General features: G+C 37.3%; 1 protein-coding gene across 12 annotated transcripts in view; it reads right to left on the reverse strand.

Moving 5' to 3' along the window:
* The window catches only part of NFIB (nuclear factor I B), a 439,139-nt gene that overhangs the window by 39,863 nt on the left and 385,428 nt on the right, over window positions 1–13,848 (reverse strand). For 10 of the 12 annotated variants that reach the window (XM_082695049.1, XM_082695044.1, XM_082695048.1 and 7 more), the window contains exon 7: window positions 2,432–2,566. In XM_082695049.1, the coding sequence (XP_082551175.1) occupies window positions 2,432–2,566 (135 nt within the window). The remainder of the gene's footprint in view (window positions 1–2,431; window positions 2,567–13,848) is intronic. The other 2 variants (XM_082695043.1, XM_082695046.1) reach the window with 1 other exon arrangement.

Consider the following 13,848-nt stretch of genomic DNA (forward strand, 5'->3'; position numbering starts at 1 on the left):
ATTTCAGAAAACAATTGTATAGTTCTTCAAATGGAACTTCTTTCTGACATACTACTTTGTTGAAGTAGCAGCCACATCTGAAAGTGTAATTTAAGGAGATGGAAACACCTAAGTTAAATTGAGCATCTTTTTTACTTGGTGTTGAAGTGTCCTTAATCTCAGCCAAATGAAGACCATGGTTAAAGACCATGTAACCATGATCTTCACCCACATCTACACAAGCCCTTGAAGGATATATACACACAGCTCCATCTTGGGTCCTCTGGGCTTTGAGATCAGTGTAGTTGGGGAAGAGATCTTTTTCAGGGGAGCCGGCACACATCAAGTCAGGGCTTAGGCTCTGGGCTTCCCTGTACGTGCTCACAGAAGCTGTGGCTGGCTCAATGGAAGCTAGCAGAATGTAGTATTTCAAACTGAAAGTAAAAAACAGCTACTTCGTATCAATAAAGGTCATTCTAGTCCTTGAAAATAGGAAAAGCAAAATACAGGCAGAAAATGTTTCCCTTCTTTATGAAAAAATTCATACATGCATACATGTATGTACATGTATTTCCTGCCTATGTCACTGCAAAGCCTTCCTAATTACCTCCTTTCCTCCAGTCTTGCTCCTTCTGATACAGCCTTTATAGTCTCACATGAATGAATTTTGTAAAATGCCATTTCAAGCAGGTCCCTTCTCTCCTAAAAATCTTTCAATGGCTCCCCACTGCTTCTAGGTTAAAAGCCTAGCAACTTCACAGGTTTGTATGGTCCTCAAGGGCTGTAGGGAACCTGCCCCGCCTCACTTCGTGGGCTTCATATGGCCACTCTCTCTTCCCAGGCCACATGGAGATATTTGTGGATCCTTGGATAGATGGCAGTTCCTTGTGGCAATGACCTTTCCCAACTCTGATTCGGGCTGTTTTCTCTGTCTGAAACAACCTTCCTCCTGCCTTGTTCTTCCTTCTTGTAGAGAACTCTCTCTCTAAACTTTAGAGAACACATCTCTTGCAGGCATCTAATCCTTTTCCAAGTGTCCACTCCTATTCAGATTTCATGCCTAGCTGATGTGCCTCGTCTTCCTGCTGGACCATGAGCTCTTTAAGGACAGAAACTGTCTCATGACCAAAGTGTTCGCCACAGGCCCCGATACATTACATATTGAGTAAGTATCTGGTTAAGGACCAAGGTGGAAGGCTTATCTAGGTTTCATTATATAAAAGTGTACTATTTAATTTTTTCCCAGTGTCAGGAATCTGAATATTTTAACCAGGTGTCATAATACACGAATGATTGGACTGCTACATGAATTTTGCTCAAATATCAACATTAGAGATCCATGAAATAGTTACTGATTTTTTCGATCTATTTTAGCAGTACGAACAATATAAATATAAAAATTTTATACTGCATTTGATTTGTATATTCCTTCTTAGTTTTATAATTTTCTTAGTGACAGCAGTAAAGATATTTAAAGTAGCAACAATACTAATCAACATAAAAAGAAGACAAGGACTTTTTTAGAACTAAAGTTATATCTTTGAATAAAGGTTTAAAAATCAGATTGAATTTGTTTGAAAAATAAGAAATTGCCTATCTATAAATGTAAAGCAATAAGAACGTTGCTACAAATTATATATATATATAGAAAAAAATATATATATATATAGAAAAAAAATATATATATAGAATATATATATATAATATATGGAACTTTCTCCACCAAAAATTCAGTATACTCCCTTCAACGGCTCAAGAATAATAGGTAGAAAGCATACAGTATCGTTTATTAATTTTATCTCATTTAAAATTTTTGAGAGGGGATTTAATTTACGCAGTTGTTCATTCAAGTATATATGTGAAATACTGGTATTCTTTTTCCTATGTAAATTAAGATATTGGACATAATATCAAATATACTAGCCCACATTTATTTGTACACATAAAAAAGTGTCAAAAAACCTCTTTTATTTTTGTGATTAACTTGCCTCCCAAATAAGTAATTAAATATTGATTTTTGTATAGAAAATAACATCTATGGAAATAGTGTCTATATATCGTAATGCCTCTGGAAATGCTCCAAACTCAGCAACATACTTGAAATCCTGTCTTTCTTTACTCAAATATATAGAATGGGGACGAATCCTAAAGCTACAGTTAAGATGACTATGTACCTTCTAATTTCTTATCTATGTACTTTCTAATTTCTTGTGATTGTAATCTTTCCAATAAAGGCAATTAAAAAACATTCACAAATGTCATTTAATTGAATGCCGTGGAAATCTTTTTTCATATATTGGTAAGAAAAAAATATTGGATTGGCTCAGGACCCTCCCTCTTTCAGCTGAGAAAGTACGGCCACCACAGCTATAATTATAACTCTTGCTGCATCCCTGACAGTGAGCTCTGCCAGCAAGAGGGAGGCTTCTCCTCTACGCTTGAAACTCCTCACCACTGTGTGCAACTCCAGGGATTCCGGGATGATGGTGCTGGGGGAAAGTGCTCAATCTTGGGGAAGAATCTTGTGGAGATGTAGAGCTGAACAGTGGCTTTTCAGGCTTCTTCATAGTAGTCGGAGAAGACATATCTGCAAAGGAAGAGGGAAAAACCCAAAGTTTATGACCTTCTTCAGCTATAAAATTCATGTTTCTCTAACAAGGGATCTCATTTTCCAACATTTCATTATTTCTGTACTTTGGCTCTTCTACAAAATATGCACTGAGGGCCAAAGACTCAGTTACATCGGAGATTTGAAATCTCTGTCAGAAACAATCTCCACTGAAGTTAACGCAACCCTTTATTAAAATTATCATCAGAATTATTTCTCCTACTAAATAAATCTTGAACTTTTGCAAAACTAAGTATCATGTTTCCCTTGGCGCCTTGGTTCACATCAAGGTCTTTTTTGCCTCAGCATTTCATTCTTAGATTTATACGATTCAGGGCTTTGTCTTTTGACCTGCTGACTACACTGTGGAAAAAAGAACGAAGAAAACCTGGTGCAAATGTGAAAAACAACCTTTGGGAAAGCTGGTAAGTCTATCATTGATTTAACATCTTCTACGGAAAACTCATTACTTGTTCAACAAAAAGTACATTCCTTAATTTGCTCACTCTGCAAGTATTTATTGGCTTCCTCTATTAGACAGGTAAAGTAAGGATGTTACAAAAAATACAAAATAGCTGCTGTAGGGATACTCACTGTCAGTGAAGAAGAAAATGATAAGAAGAAAATGGCTGTCAACAGTTGAGAGGGAGGAAGCGTGCTGAAAGCAAGGGGTGTTGTGGTGTGCTGTTTGCTGGCTTCACTGCACAGGGCAGTGACCACCTCAGCCTCCTCAGGTTAAGGGAGGTGCCTCAGTGGCACCATGTGTAAAATGTGGATAGGGATGACGTTCCCAGAGAGAAGAAACGTTCCGAAGAAGGGGAGCATAGAATAAGCACGTGGTACAAGCAGTCTGTGGAGAGGGGAAGTACAGAGGTGGAGGACAGAGCGAGTAGCTGGCAGGACCCACACAGTGAGGGGCCATGGACTTTGTGTATAAATATCTGAATTCTTGCCCTGATTGGGTACAGTTATTGATGAGAAAATATGATCATACGTTTATAGTTTAAAGCCGTCCCTCCCAAAAGTACGTGGAGGATGAACTAGCCAAAATGGAGATAGCAATCATGGAAACCACTTGAGAAGACAGATTTATTAATACCTTCCTTCCATAAATATTTATTGAAGGCTTACTTTATGCCAGACACTGCACTAGTTGCTGGAGACACAATGGTGAACTAGATTAAGCATCAGGATCTACAAAACTTAAACTAGGGAGAGGATACACCCGAGTTAGAAAAAGGTAGAAAACAGTGTGACAATTGCTTTGGTGGAAAACACTACCATAATTATTGTACCAATTCAGAGCCAATCTATTTCACCTTTAGCCCATCTACACTCCCCTGTTTGGCTTCGAAGCAAACTGCAGACAGCACAGTATTTCATTTAAAAATATTTTGATTTATAGTTCTAAAAAAAGAAGTTATTTTTAAAAAACCTAAAACTTCATCATATTAAATATATATGCATGTATGTAACATTCATTTTTAATAAATACCCCATGGTGTTGTTTTTTAAAAAAGATTTTATGGGGGTGCCTGGGTGGCTCGGTGGGTTAAGCCTCTGCCTTTGGCTCAGGTTGTGATCTCAGGATCCTGGGATTGAGCCCCGCATCGGGCTTTCTGCTCCGCAGGGAGCCTGCTTCCCCCGATCTCTCTCTTTGCCTGACTCTCTGCCTACTTGTCATCTCTCTATCAAACAAATAAATGAATTTTTTTAAAAAAAGTTTTTATGGTGCTATTAATATAAGAAACTACTTATCATTATGATTTACCATTTGAAAAATTACATAAGCTCTGGTAAAAGCATCCAATAAAATTAAATATGTGTTTTTGGCACATTGGCACTTAAAGAATGGATATGTTACTGTTAAAACAGTAGACATCACATCTACAAAAGTGACAGGTGTCTTCATAGCTAGAATCTGTGACTAGCTGGCTGTCACTGAACTATCAGAACCGCTGAACCATTTCCTTATATCTTTCTTGAGAAGTAAAAATGAAGAAAGGAAACTGCTAATGAAAGCACAGGAATTAATGCTGCTACAAAAAGGAGAAAAAATGTTGAGACTATTTAAAAACAGACCAAAAAAGTTCATTTCAGTGAAGATACCTTCAAAATGCCAAAAATAATACTCAATTTCATTTAAGAGCTATGTGATTTTTGAAAGGTAACACTACAAATACAGGTTTTGGCCCACCAGAAGCTCATCATAGATAAATAAGTCTTTAGGAGTGGAAAGCAGCTTTATTCCATCCCTCGCTTTGCAGATAAAGTAATGTTTCTACGCCAAATTTTTAATTTAAAAGTAACTATTAGAAAAAGAAATCTATTGACACTCTTATTAAGCACTATTAAGCACTATTGCCTGTGCTTAAATACAGATCTCAAAAAAAAAATAACCACTGTAATCAGTTTCTAATGACTCCACTTCTAGGGGAACATGGGTGGCTCAGTTGATTAAGTGTCCAACTCCTGGTTTTGGCTCAGGTTATGATCTTAGGGTCATGAGATCAAACCCCTCATTGGGCTCCAAGCTCAGCAGGGAGTCTGCTTGGGGGTTCTCACCCGCTGCCCCTCCCCAACTTGCACATGAACGCACAATCTCTTTCTTGTTCTGTCAAGTAAGTAAATAAATCTTAAAAAAAAAAAAAAAGACTCCTGGTATGAGTAATAGAGCATTTACTATACATGATTGAAAAACAATGAAATATGACCAGAGTTTGGGAAGCAGAATGAGCGTTATTCTAGTTCTGTCATTTCTGGGGATGTTCAATCAAGGCTACTGCAAGTACTACAACTGTTTCCAAATTCTCATTAAACATTGCTGGATTCACCTGAGTCACTTTCTGCAAAGAACACATAAATCAAGGGTGTTTGTCCTGCAGTTCAAGAAGATGGGTGATGATGTAATTTTTGAGAAATGAAGCCTCTGCATTTTCTTATTCAAAATAATTCACTTGGCTTTCCTGGGTAATTATTACAGGTCCATTTACTGATTGGGTTCTCCTTAGGCATACACCGAATAATACTGGTACCTTTGTGTTCAGAACACACAAAGGAATTACACAGGATAACACAGTAGAAACAAATCAAAATTCACTCTTCAAGTTCAAAAGGGACCACAAATTGTCTTCTCCTCAAACGCTCAAGTGAACTTATAACAGTAAAAATAAGAATGAGAAGATCCACTGTCCACACAGAAACTACTTCTTTAGGAACAGATAAAGAATGATATTGTAGACAGTGGGCTTGACCGCCACTGTCTTCCTATCAGACTAAATTTTCTTTGAGCCTATTAATCAATGAAGATATACGGGTACTTAGCACATACAAGCTATATGCTAAGTGTGCAGGGGACACAAAGTGACCCCTTCCCCACCAAGGTCACCACAAAAAAAAAAAAGAAAAAGAAAAAGAAACTCACCAAAAAAAAAAATAAAAAATAAAAAAATAAAATGTCAGTTATCTGGGAGGAGGAAGGGTAGAGTTTCTAACTATTACATTTTAATCATGAATCAAACTTGTATTGTTTTGATTTTAATTTTATTTTGAATGTCTGCAGTCTAGTAGACCTCATGCCAAATGGAAAAATGATACTGTTTCTATTTTTAATGCACTTCTAGGCTACAGATATAAAAAAAAAATGTTTGAGGAATGAATATATAGGAGAGATGGTTTGATGACCTTTCTGTGGAGAAAAACAAATGTCATGCTTTTCACAGTGTATTGTCCCTCAAGCCGGAAGAATAATACATAAAAAGATTAAGTTGAAAATAAGTTGAATAATAATACAACTGAATAATATATAAATATATAATAAGTTGAATAATAATACATACATAATAATGCATACATTGAATAATACATGAAATAAAGAAGTTGGCGAGAGAAGCAAGATGATAAGAAGAGGATTAGCCGGTGTTTCTAGTGGTGGGAAGGAGGTGGTTGCTGGTGGTCCGTGAGAAAGAAGCAAAGGTCAGCACGGGCGTGCCATCAGACAAGGACATTTAAATTTGATTTGGAAAATAACACTTTATAAATGAATTGATCTCAGGAGGGAAACGCTTCCCAAAAGCTCTCTATTTTTTTTTTTCCTTTTTCTGTTTCTTGTAGCTTCCACTCAACCTTTTTCACTCGAACCGGTTAAATAAAAAAATTTCCTGTCTAGTCTGTCTAGTCTCCTTGCAGGCCTTCCTCCTCACAGTTCATTATAAAAATAGTCGTGGAAACCCTCTCCTGCAGACAAGACCTTCCTCTCTTTAAGCTCTATGATGGCATCATATTTTTCTTTTCCTTATCATTCCATTTGATTTAAACTTTAGCTAAACTCATTTACTTATGGCCTCCTGGAGGAGGAGGGAACAAGGAGGAATGTGCTTCTAACTCTTCCTTTGCAGATGACATTCCCTTGGGCTGGAAAATGATGTCTTCCTACCCTCTTATTCCAGCTACAGAACAGTATTTTTTTTTTAAAGATTTTATTTATTTATTTGACAGAGAGAGATCACAAGTAGGCAGAGAGGCAGGCAGAGAGAGAGAGGAGGAAGCAGGCTCCCTGCTGAGCAGAGAGCCCGATGTGGGACTCGATCCCAGGACCCTGAGATCATGACCCGAGCCGAAGGCAGCGGCCCAACCCACTGAGCCACCCAGGCGCCCCAACAGAACAGTATTTTATCCACTGAACCAACTTGATTTATTTTCTCTTTAAGCATTCCCTCCTGGGATTGTGGAGGTCTAGATCTCCTTAATGATTGTGTGTTTGTGTCTGATATCTTTGGATGGATTTTTTTTATTATTTTGTACTTGTTCTATCCATAGAGTGAGAGAGTGTGTGTGTGTGTGTGTGTGTTTGAGTTGACTAATGGCTTATCTCCTACAGAAGATGATTTTATTAAATATGCAAAGACATATGTAGGCTGGAAGGACATGACCAGGAAGAGAATTTTTAAAAATTCTATAACCAAAAGACAGAAGAAGAGGTAGAGCAGACCCTATCAAGGCAGTGTATCTTAGAATCTCTTGCATGTGAAAGCAGGTGGATGGCGAATTGATAACTGGTATATAAGATGAATAAAATAACCCATTGGCATATCGTCAAATGCACCATCCCATGAGCAGAGACCACTAGATGAGAAGTAACTGAATGTAAATTTAAAAAAAAAAAAAAGGGAACAGAATCAGTTACTGTGTTTCTAGGAAGGGCAAGGCCTCAAGTTCAAGATGTTGAATAAGACCACCTGCTCCCTGGCTTGGAGATCCTTAGAGCTCAGCAGAGAGGACGGACATTACAAATACAAACACAAAACGTCATTAATTGCAATCGTGACATTAGCTTGTAGAGAAGATTCTTCTTCAGAACAGAAGTCACTGAGGCTAATTTAAAAAAACAAAGGAAGATCACATCGATGGCGTTATCCTTCATTGTCTATACCCTTGTTTAGATTTATAATCAGACAATTAGCCATGGCTTTAGCAACCAGTTGTGAAGTTAAATACATAGTAAAAGACCACCATGTAAGAAGAAGTTCAACTTTTATGAGTAGGTTCATTTAGATTCAAGCATAGCTTTACATAAGAATTTTGCAAAATCAAGTCCTCCCATAATTTTTACTAGCCATGGTATAATTTTTTTGGCACTGGGATATATATACATCCTGAGCCCTGATGTGTCATTCACTTTGCAGCATCACTTCAAAGAGATAAAGGCTTAAGCAAATAAAGAGTTAGATCAACTCATCTCCCAACAAGGTAATTTCATCTACAAAGGAAGAACGTTGCTGTGAAACACAGCGTATGCACTCGACTCATCAGCAGCTTGCACAAATGGCGCTCCAGATGTATATCTGTTCAAGTCAGCCCAAGGCAACAATTTTGATCAATTCTAATGTGATAAAATGCTGCAGGGAAAGTGTGCAGAAACGTGTTTACGTCAGCCCTTAATTAAACTGTTGTTCACTTCCAAAGAACCTTAGGAAACACTAATGAGACATGAGTTTTGGCAATTTCTTCATCAAAGCAAAGACCCCTTCCTCAGTCTGTAGCAGCCTGTCATCCAAGTCGCTCCCGGGATAAATGTCACATGGCACTCCAATCAGTTAGCCACCTGTTAGTAGAACTCCACTGAAGTCAACTAGTGATCTAGGGCAAGCTCAAACAGCCACCTTAACACCTGCCTGTCTGGGACACCTGCTCCTTTTCCACACAGAGGAGAGCAATATGTTAGCTTTTCCAATATGCTGGAGTAGACTGAGGTTACAAATCGAATTTCTATCACCTACATAGAAAACACATATTTTCTGGGACACCTGGGTGGCTCAGTTGGTGAAGCAGCTGCCTTCGGCTCAGGTCATGATCCCAGTGTCCTGGGATCGAGTCCCACATCAGGGTCCTTGCTCAGCAGGGAGCCTGCTTCTCCCTCTGCCTCTGCCTGCCTGTGCTCGCTTTCTCACTCTCCCTCTCTCTTACAAATAAATAAATAAAATCTTAAAAAAAAAAAAAAGAAAACGCATCATTTTCTTTAAAAAAAAAAGAAAAGTTTATTCTTCTTCCCTATAATGACACTTATGGTTTACAACTATTTATTTCAAATCAATTACGTAAGAGCACAGAAGAGTTCTTGAATTTCTGGAAGCTATTAATTTCAGCATGGCATAACAATAAATTAAAATATATTAACTGTGCCATTCCTATAATTTAGAAAAACACATTTCTATCTAATTAACAAAGAAGCAAATTCAAAGTATTTTTTTAAAATTCAAAGTATTTTAATAGTCCAATCCTTTCCATATTCTTAAATTGTCTTTCTTATTTATACACCACGCTTGTAAACAAGTCCAAATGAACCCTCGAGGTACAAATCATCATTTGCTGGCTTCTTGTGGTTTCCAGTATTTAAGGTTAAGATGTGTTTTATTAGGAAGTGCTTAAAAAGCCATCATCATTGTTTAAAATGTCTTCTTTATTTTTTACATTATCAAGCTGCTGAGAAAATGTTACAGGATTCTTTTTTTTTTTTTTTTTTTTGTAGAAGGAAACTCAAGGCACAGTGAAAACAGCAACAGGGAAGCTTTTGTTACCCTTGAGACACTTTGGGATGAGCAGGAGAGAGACCAAAGAAGGGAAGTGCCTATGTGGTAACAGTTAGTCTTTCAATGGTCCCATGACTAAGATTTGACAAAATTATGTTATATTGACCAGTCTTACCCAGGTAAGACCTCTCATAGTTTTCTAGGTTTCCTTTTTTTTTTTTTTAAGAAAGTTCTAGACTTTCATAGATTTTTTTTTTTTCTAGAGGTTTAGAAATTTATGAAAACTCCGGACACAGGAAACCTCCTCAGAGACAGTGACCAAATCCACTGCTGAATGAGGCTAAGGTGGTCAACACATCCATCACTCCGCTGAAACTGTCAAGTAACACAAAACACGGGGAGTGAAAAATGGAATTCAGCTAAACGGAATCTCCGTTGTCCATTACACTGCCAAGGTGGCAGCTGGACGACAACACGAGAAAGGACCGAGCTATCTGCATAAAATAATAACACTACTTATAAGACATGAGAGGCTACCACATCTAGGGTGTGGGACCAGTTCAGGAACTAGAAATCTGATACTTTCACATCAGGCCATAAATCCAGAGTCAGTCCTGAGAGAAGGAAACAGCTTGGGCCCTGTGCCCAGAGGACAAGGAGAAGGCAAGGAACAGGGATCTGCCAAATGAATGCTCCCAGAGACCAAGGATTCTCGTCCTCTGTTTTTGCCTGGGGGAAGTTTAGAGGTTATTTATAACAGTAAAAGTGTTACATGAAATACGGCATTTATCAAGCCTAGGAGATTCCAGCCCAAAGCCCTGAAGTATTTATTTCTGGTGTTTCCTTGGGGACAACCGAGGGGATCCTTGCCTTAACAAGTTCTACCAACAGATAAAGGAGTGTGAGCGGGAAAGTGCCCTGAGGGAATGTGGCCTCGAGCAGGAGAAGGGACACAGAGCCTGTGGGCTATATACCTACACCTTGAAAGCTTCATACAATCCCTGTGGGAAGTTACTGTCTCCATGTCCCCATTTTTTTCCACTATAAAATAGAGCTATCCTGGCTCATGGGAAGAGAATATGAGGTGATGCACAATGGTTTCAGTGGAATAGACATGATAAAAAAGAGGTGCCAAGGTAGAGTCGGAAAGCCATGGAGACATTGTTCTTTAAATATATTCCAGAGGAGATATTTAAAAATTGGTTATAGAAGGGGAATCTGGGTGGCTCAATCGGTTAAGCCTCTGACACTTGATCTCAGCTCAGGTCCTGATTTCAGGGTCGTGAGTTCAAGCCTTGCATTGGGTGTGGAGCCTACTTAAAATAGATAAATACAAAAAAAAAAAAAAAAAAGATAAATACAGGTGGACAGACAGGCAGACAGACATAAATATTCCTTATAGAGCCATGTGCTATGTTTAAAAATTATGGATACGACAGTGCAGTTAAACCGATAGTAGGAATGTAAATTAATAAGACCTTCCTAGATTCTGTACCAATAATTGGTGAATAGCTTTAGAAATGGACGTTTAACTCAGTAATTCCACAGTAGGAACGTATCTATTCCTTTAACAAAATGTCACTATCTACTTGGTGACATGGTACCAGGCAGTATGCTAGGTTTGGGGACAGTGAGTAGAACTAGACAGGAACACAATAATCAAACTGCATTAAGCACAAGGATCCCTATACCATGATGATCACTGTGTCTTTATTATATAAAAACCTGCAAACTACTTACACATCCATAAGCAAAGGAGACATTTAAAAGTGTGTAATACACGCAGGGATGACATATTATGAAGCCATCATAAAGAAGAAATTCAATGACATGGTAAAATACCATTATATTATAGAAATCTGTGTGAGTGGCTCAGTGGGTTGAGCCTCTGCCTTCGGCTCAGGTCATGATCTCAGGGTCCTGGGATCGGAGCCCCGCATCCGGCTCTCTGCTCAGCGGGGAGCCTGCTTCCCCTCTCTCTCTGCCTGCCTCTCTGCCTACTTGTGATCTCTGTCAAAAAAATAAATAAATTCTTTTTAAAAAAATCTAAGTAATAGAATTATTGGGGGCTTTTATTTTCTTTTTATACTGACAGCTTTTTTTTTTTTTTTTTCAAAACTCCCATAAGTAATTTTTACTGTTACAATAAACAAAGGTAAATTACATATTTGGGGGAAGGGGAACACTGTCTGTGGCTCCATGAAGTATTATAACTGGGTAGACAATGTTGGATCTTGTTATTTCCTTCTTTTCTTTTTTAAAAATTTGTATTTATTTATTTGAGAGAAAGAAAGAGCATGAGCAGGGGGAGGGGCAGAGAGAGGGAGAAGTAGACTCCCCACTGAGCAGGGAGCCCTATGTGGAGTTCAATCTCAGCACCCTGGGACCATGACCTGAACCGAAGGCAGACGCTTAACTGACTGAGCCACCCAGGCACCTCTCATTATTTCCTTCTTAAAGTAAGGAAATGCCTTATTGGTCTTAAGAATTCGATGTTGCAAAAGTATACAATGAAATGCTTAAATGTAACATTTGCAATTTAGTTGGCTAAAGGCAAAACAGTGTATTTTTGAAAACACAAGTGAAGAAAAGAGAATATCTGAGTATCTGTTTCTAAAGACTCTTCTAGATGTAAAATTTTATGATTGTGTGGCAAATGCGAATTAAGTCCTTCCCACACGCTCCAAGTTAACAAAAAGCTCGGAATGTTATGACAAGACATATGGACTTAATCCCACTACAGTAGTTTCATGATGATGCCAGATGATTCAAAAAATAATTAGCTGCCATGTTAAGAAAGTATCTCCATATATATATATATATTTACATTTATGACACTCTAAAATAACTCCAAAAAACGGCAAGCTACGTTAAGGAGAGATAAGATAGCATCTTCAATTAAATTTTTCAATCTTTTTTTTTTAAAGTGAAATCAGTTCTTTTTTTGAAGGAGAAAATATGGTAGACTTTGTGTTAAATAAATGAAAATTCTTACTTTCATCATTGAGTTATTTAATCTTAACTCCACTTGGGCATATTACTGTATTCTTCAGCAGTTTAAAACATTCGTGATAGTTTAAACCTCTCTCTATTGTGTATTTCAATCCATGCACAGTAAGCTGCATGTTACTACAAGTCTCTATTTATCACCCCTCTCCAAAGGAAAAAAAAAAAATAGTCTCCAGGCTACACCTACACCCAATACAAAGTTAAAACTCAAACCTCTTTGAAGCTCACAAACACCTTCCTGAGACATTAAAAAAAGAAAAAGAAGGAAAAACAAAAAATCTTTGAATAATGAACAACAGTGCTAAAAGAATAAATACTGAATAAATGAAAACTGCTTTTTAAAAAACACTTCAAAATACTTTTGTCCATTAAGCAATTTCATTTTAACAGACAGACAATGACAAAGTGTCTTGAGTAATGTCAAAAAGCCTCATTTGAAAGAAGGAAAAACACCCCATGATTATGCAGGGTTTGGAGTATATTTTAGTCGCTTATTAAATATTGGCATAGGTAAATAGCTTCTATTCACTATGCCTCTGGGGAAAACCTCTTGGCTATAGAGGCTTATTAGTGTTAAGCATCTGAGAGCCATGGACTATAAAATAAAATCAATACCGTAACCTTAACTGTAAAAGTCAGAAAGATACTGGAAGAGTTCTAATTTAACAAGATTACAGATGAGATTTTAGAGGAGAACATTTGGGGAAAAGCCATGCATTTAGAAACATTTATGCTACAAGACATCTCAAGGTTTCTGTTGTTACTAATGCTGTTATTATCCGTGCTGGTAATGGTTAGGGTTGATTTAACTGATGTGTTACTTTAGTGGATTTACAGGAAAGTCCTAGAAATGATCTGGAACTTATTTCAAATAAAATCATTAAATTGAGGTAGTAAACTAATTGCTTAGGAACAATTATGATTTGATGTGGTTTAGTGTGGTAGAGGAAAAAAAATCACGAAAATGTTAAGGTCGTTAGTTCAGCAGCTCGATGCAAATATGATTACTCTGCACAATATTCTATTTCTCTTAATGGAAAAGTAGTCAAAACCGGTATAAATTGTAGTGTTTAGGTTCAACCTAAATCTATATTTTTCCTCTAACAAATGTAAATGAAGAAAAAAAGAACATTCTGTCAATGAAATTACTATGATGGCATATTTATTATCTTAATGGTTTTAGAAATCACGTGAAATTGATCAGTAACAAAACCTCTATTTAGT

Source organism: Mustela nivalis (genome assembly GCF_964662115.1).
Source record: "Mustela nivalis genome assembly, chromosome: 13".
Lineage (NCBI taxonomy): Eukaryota > Metazoa > Chordata > Mammalia > Carnivora > Mustelidae > Mustela > Mustela nivalis.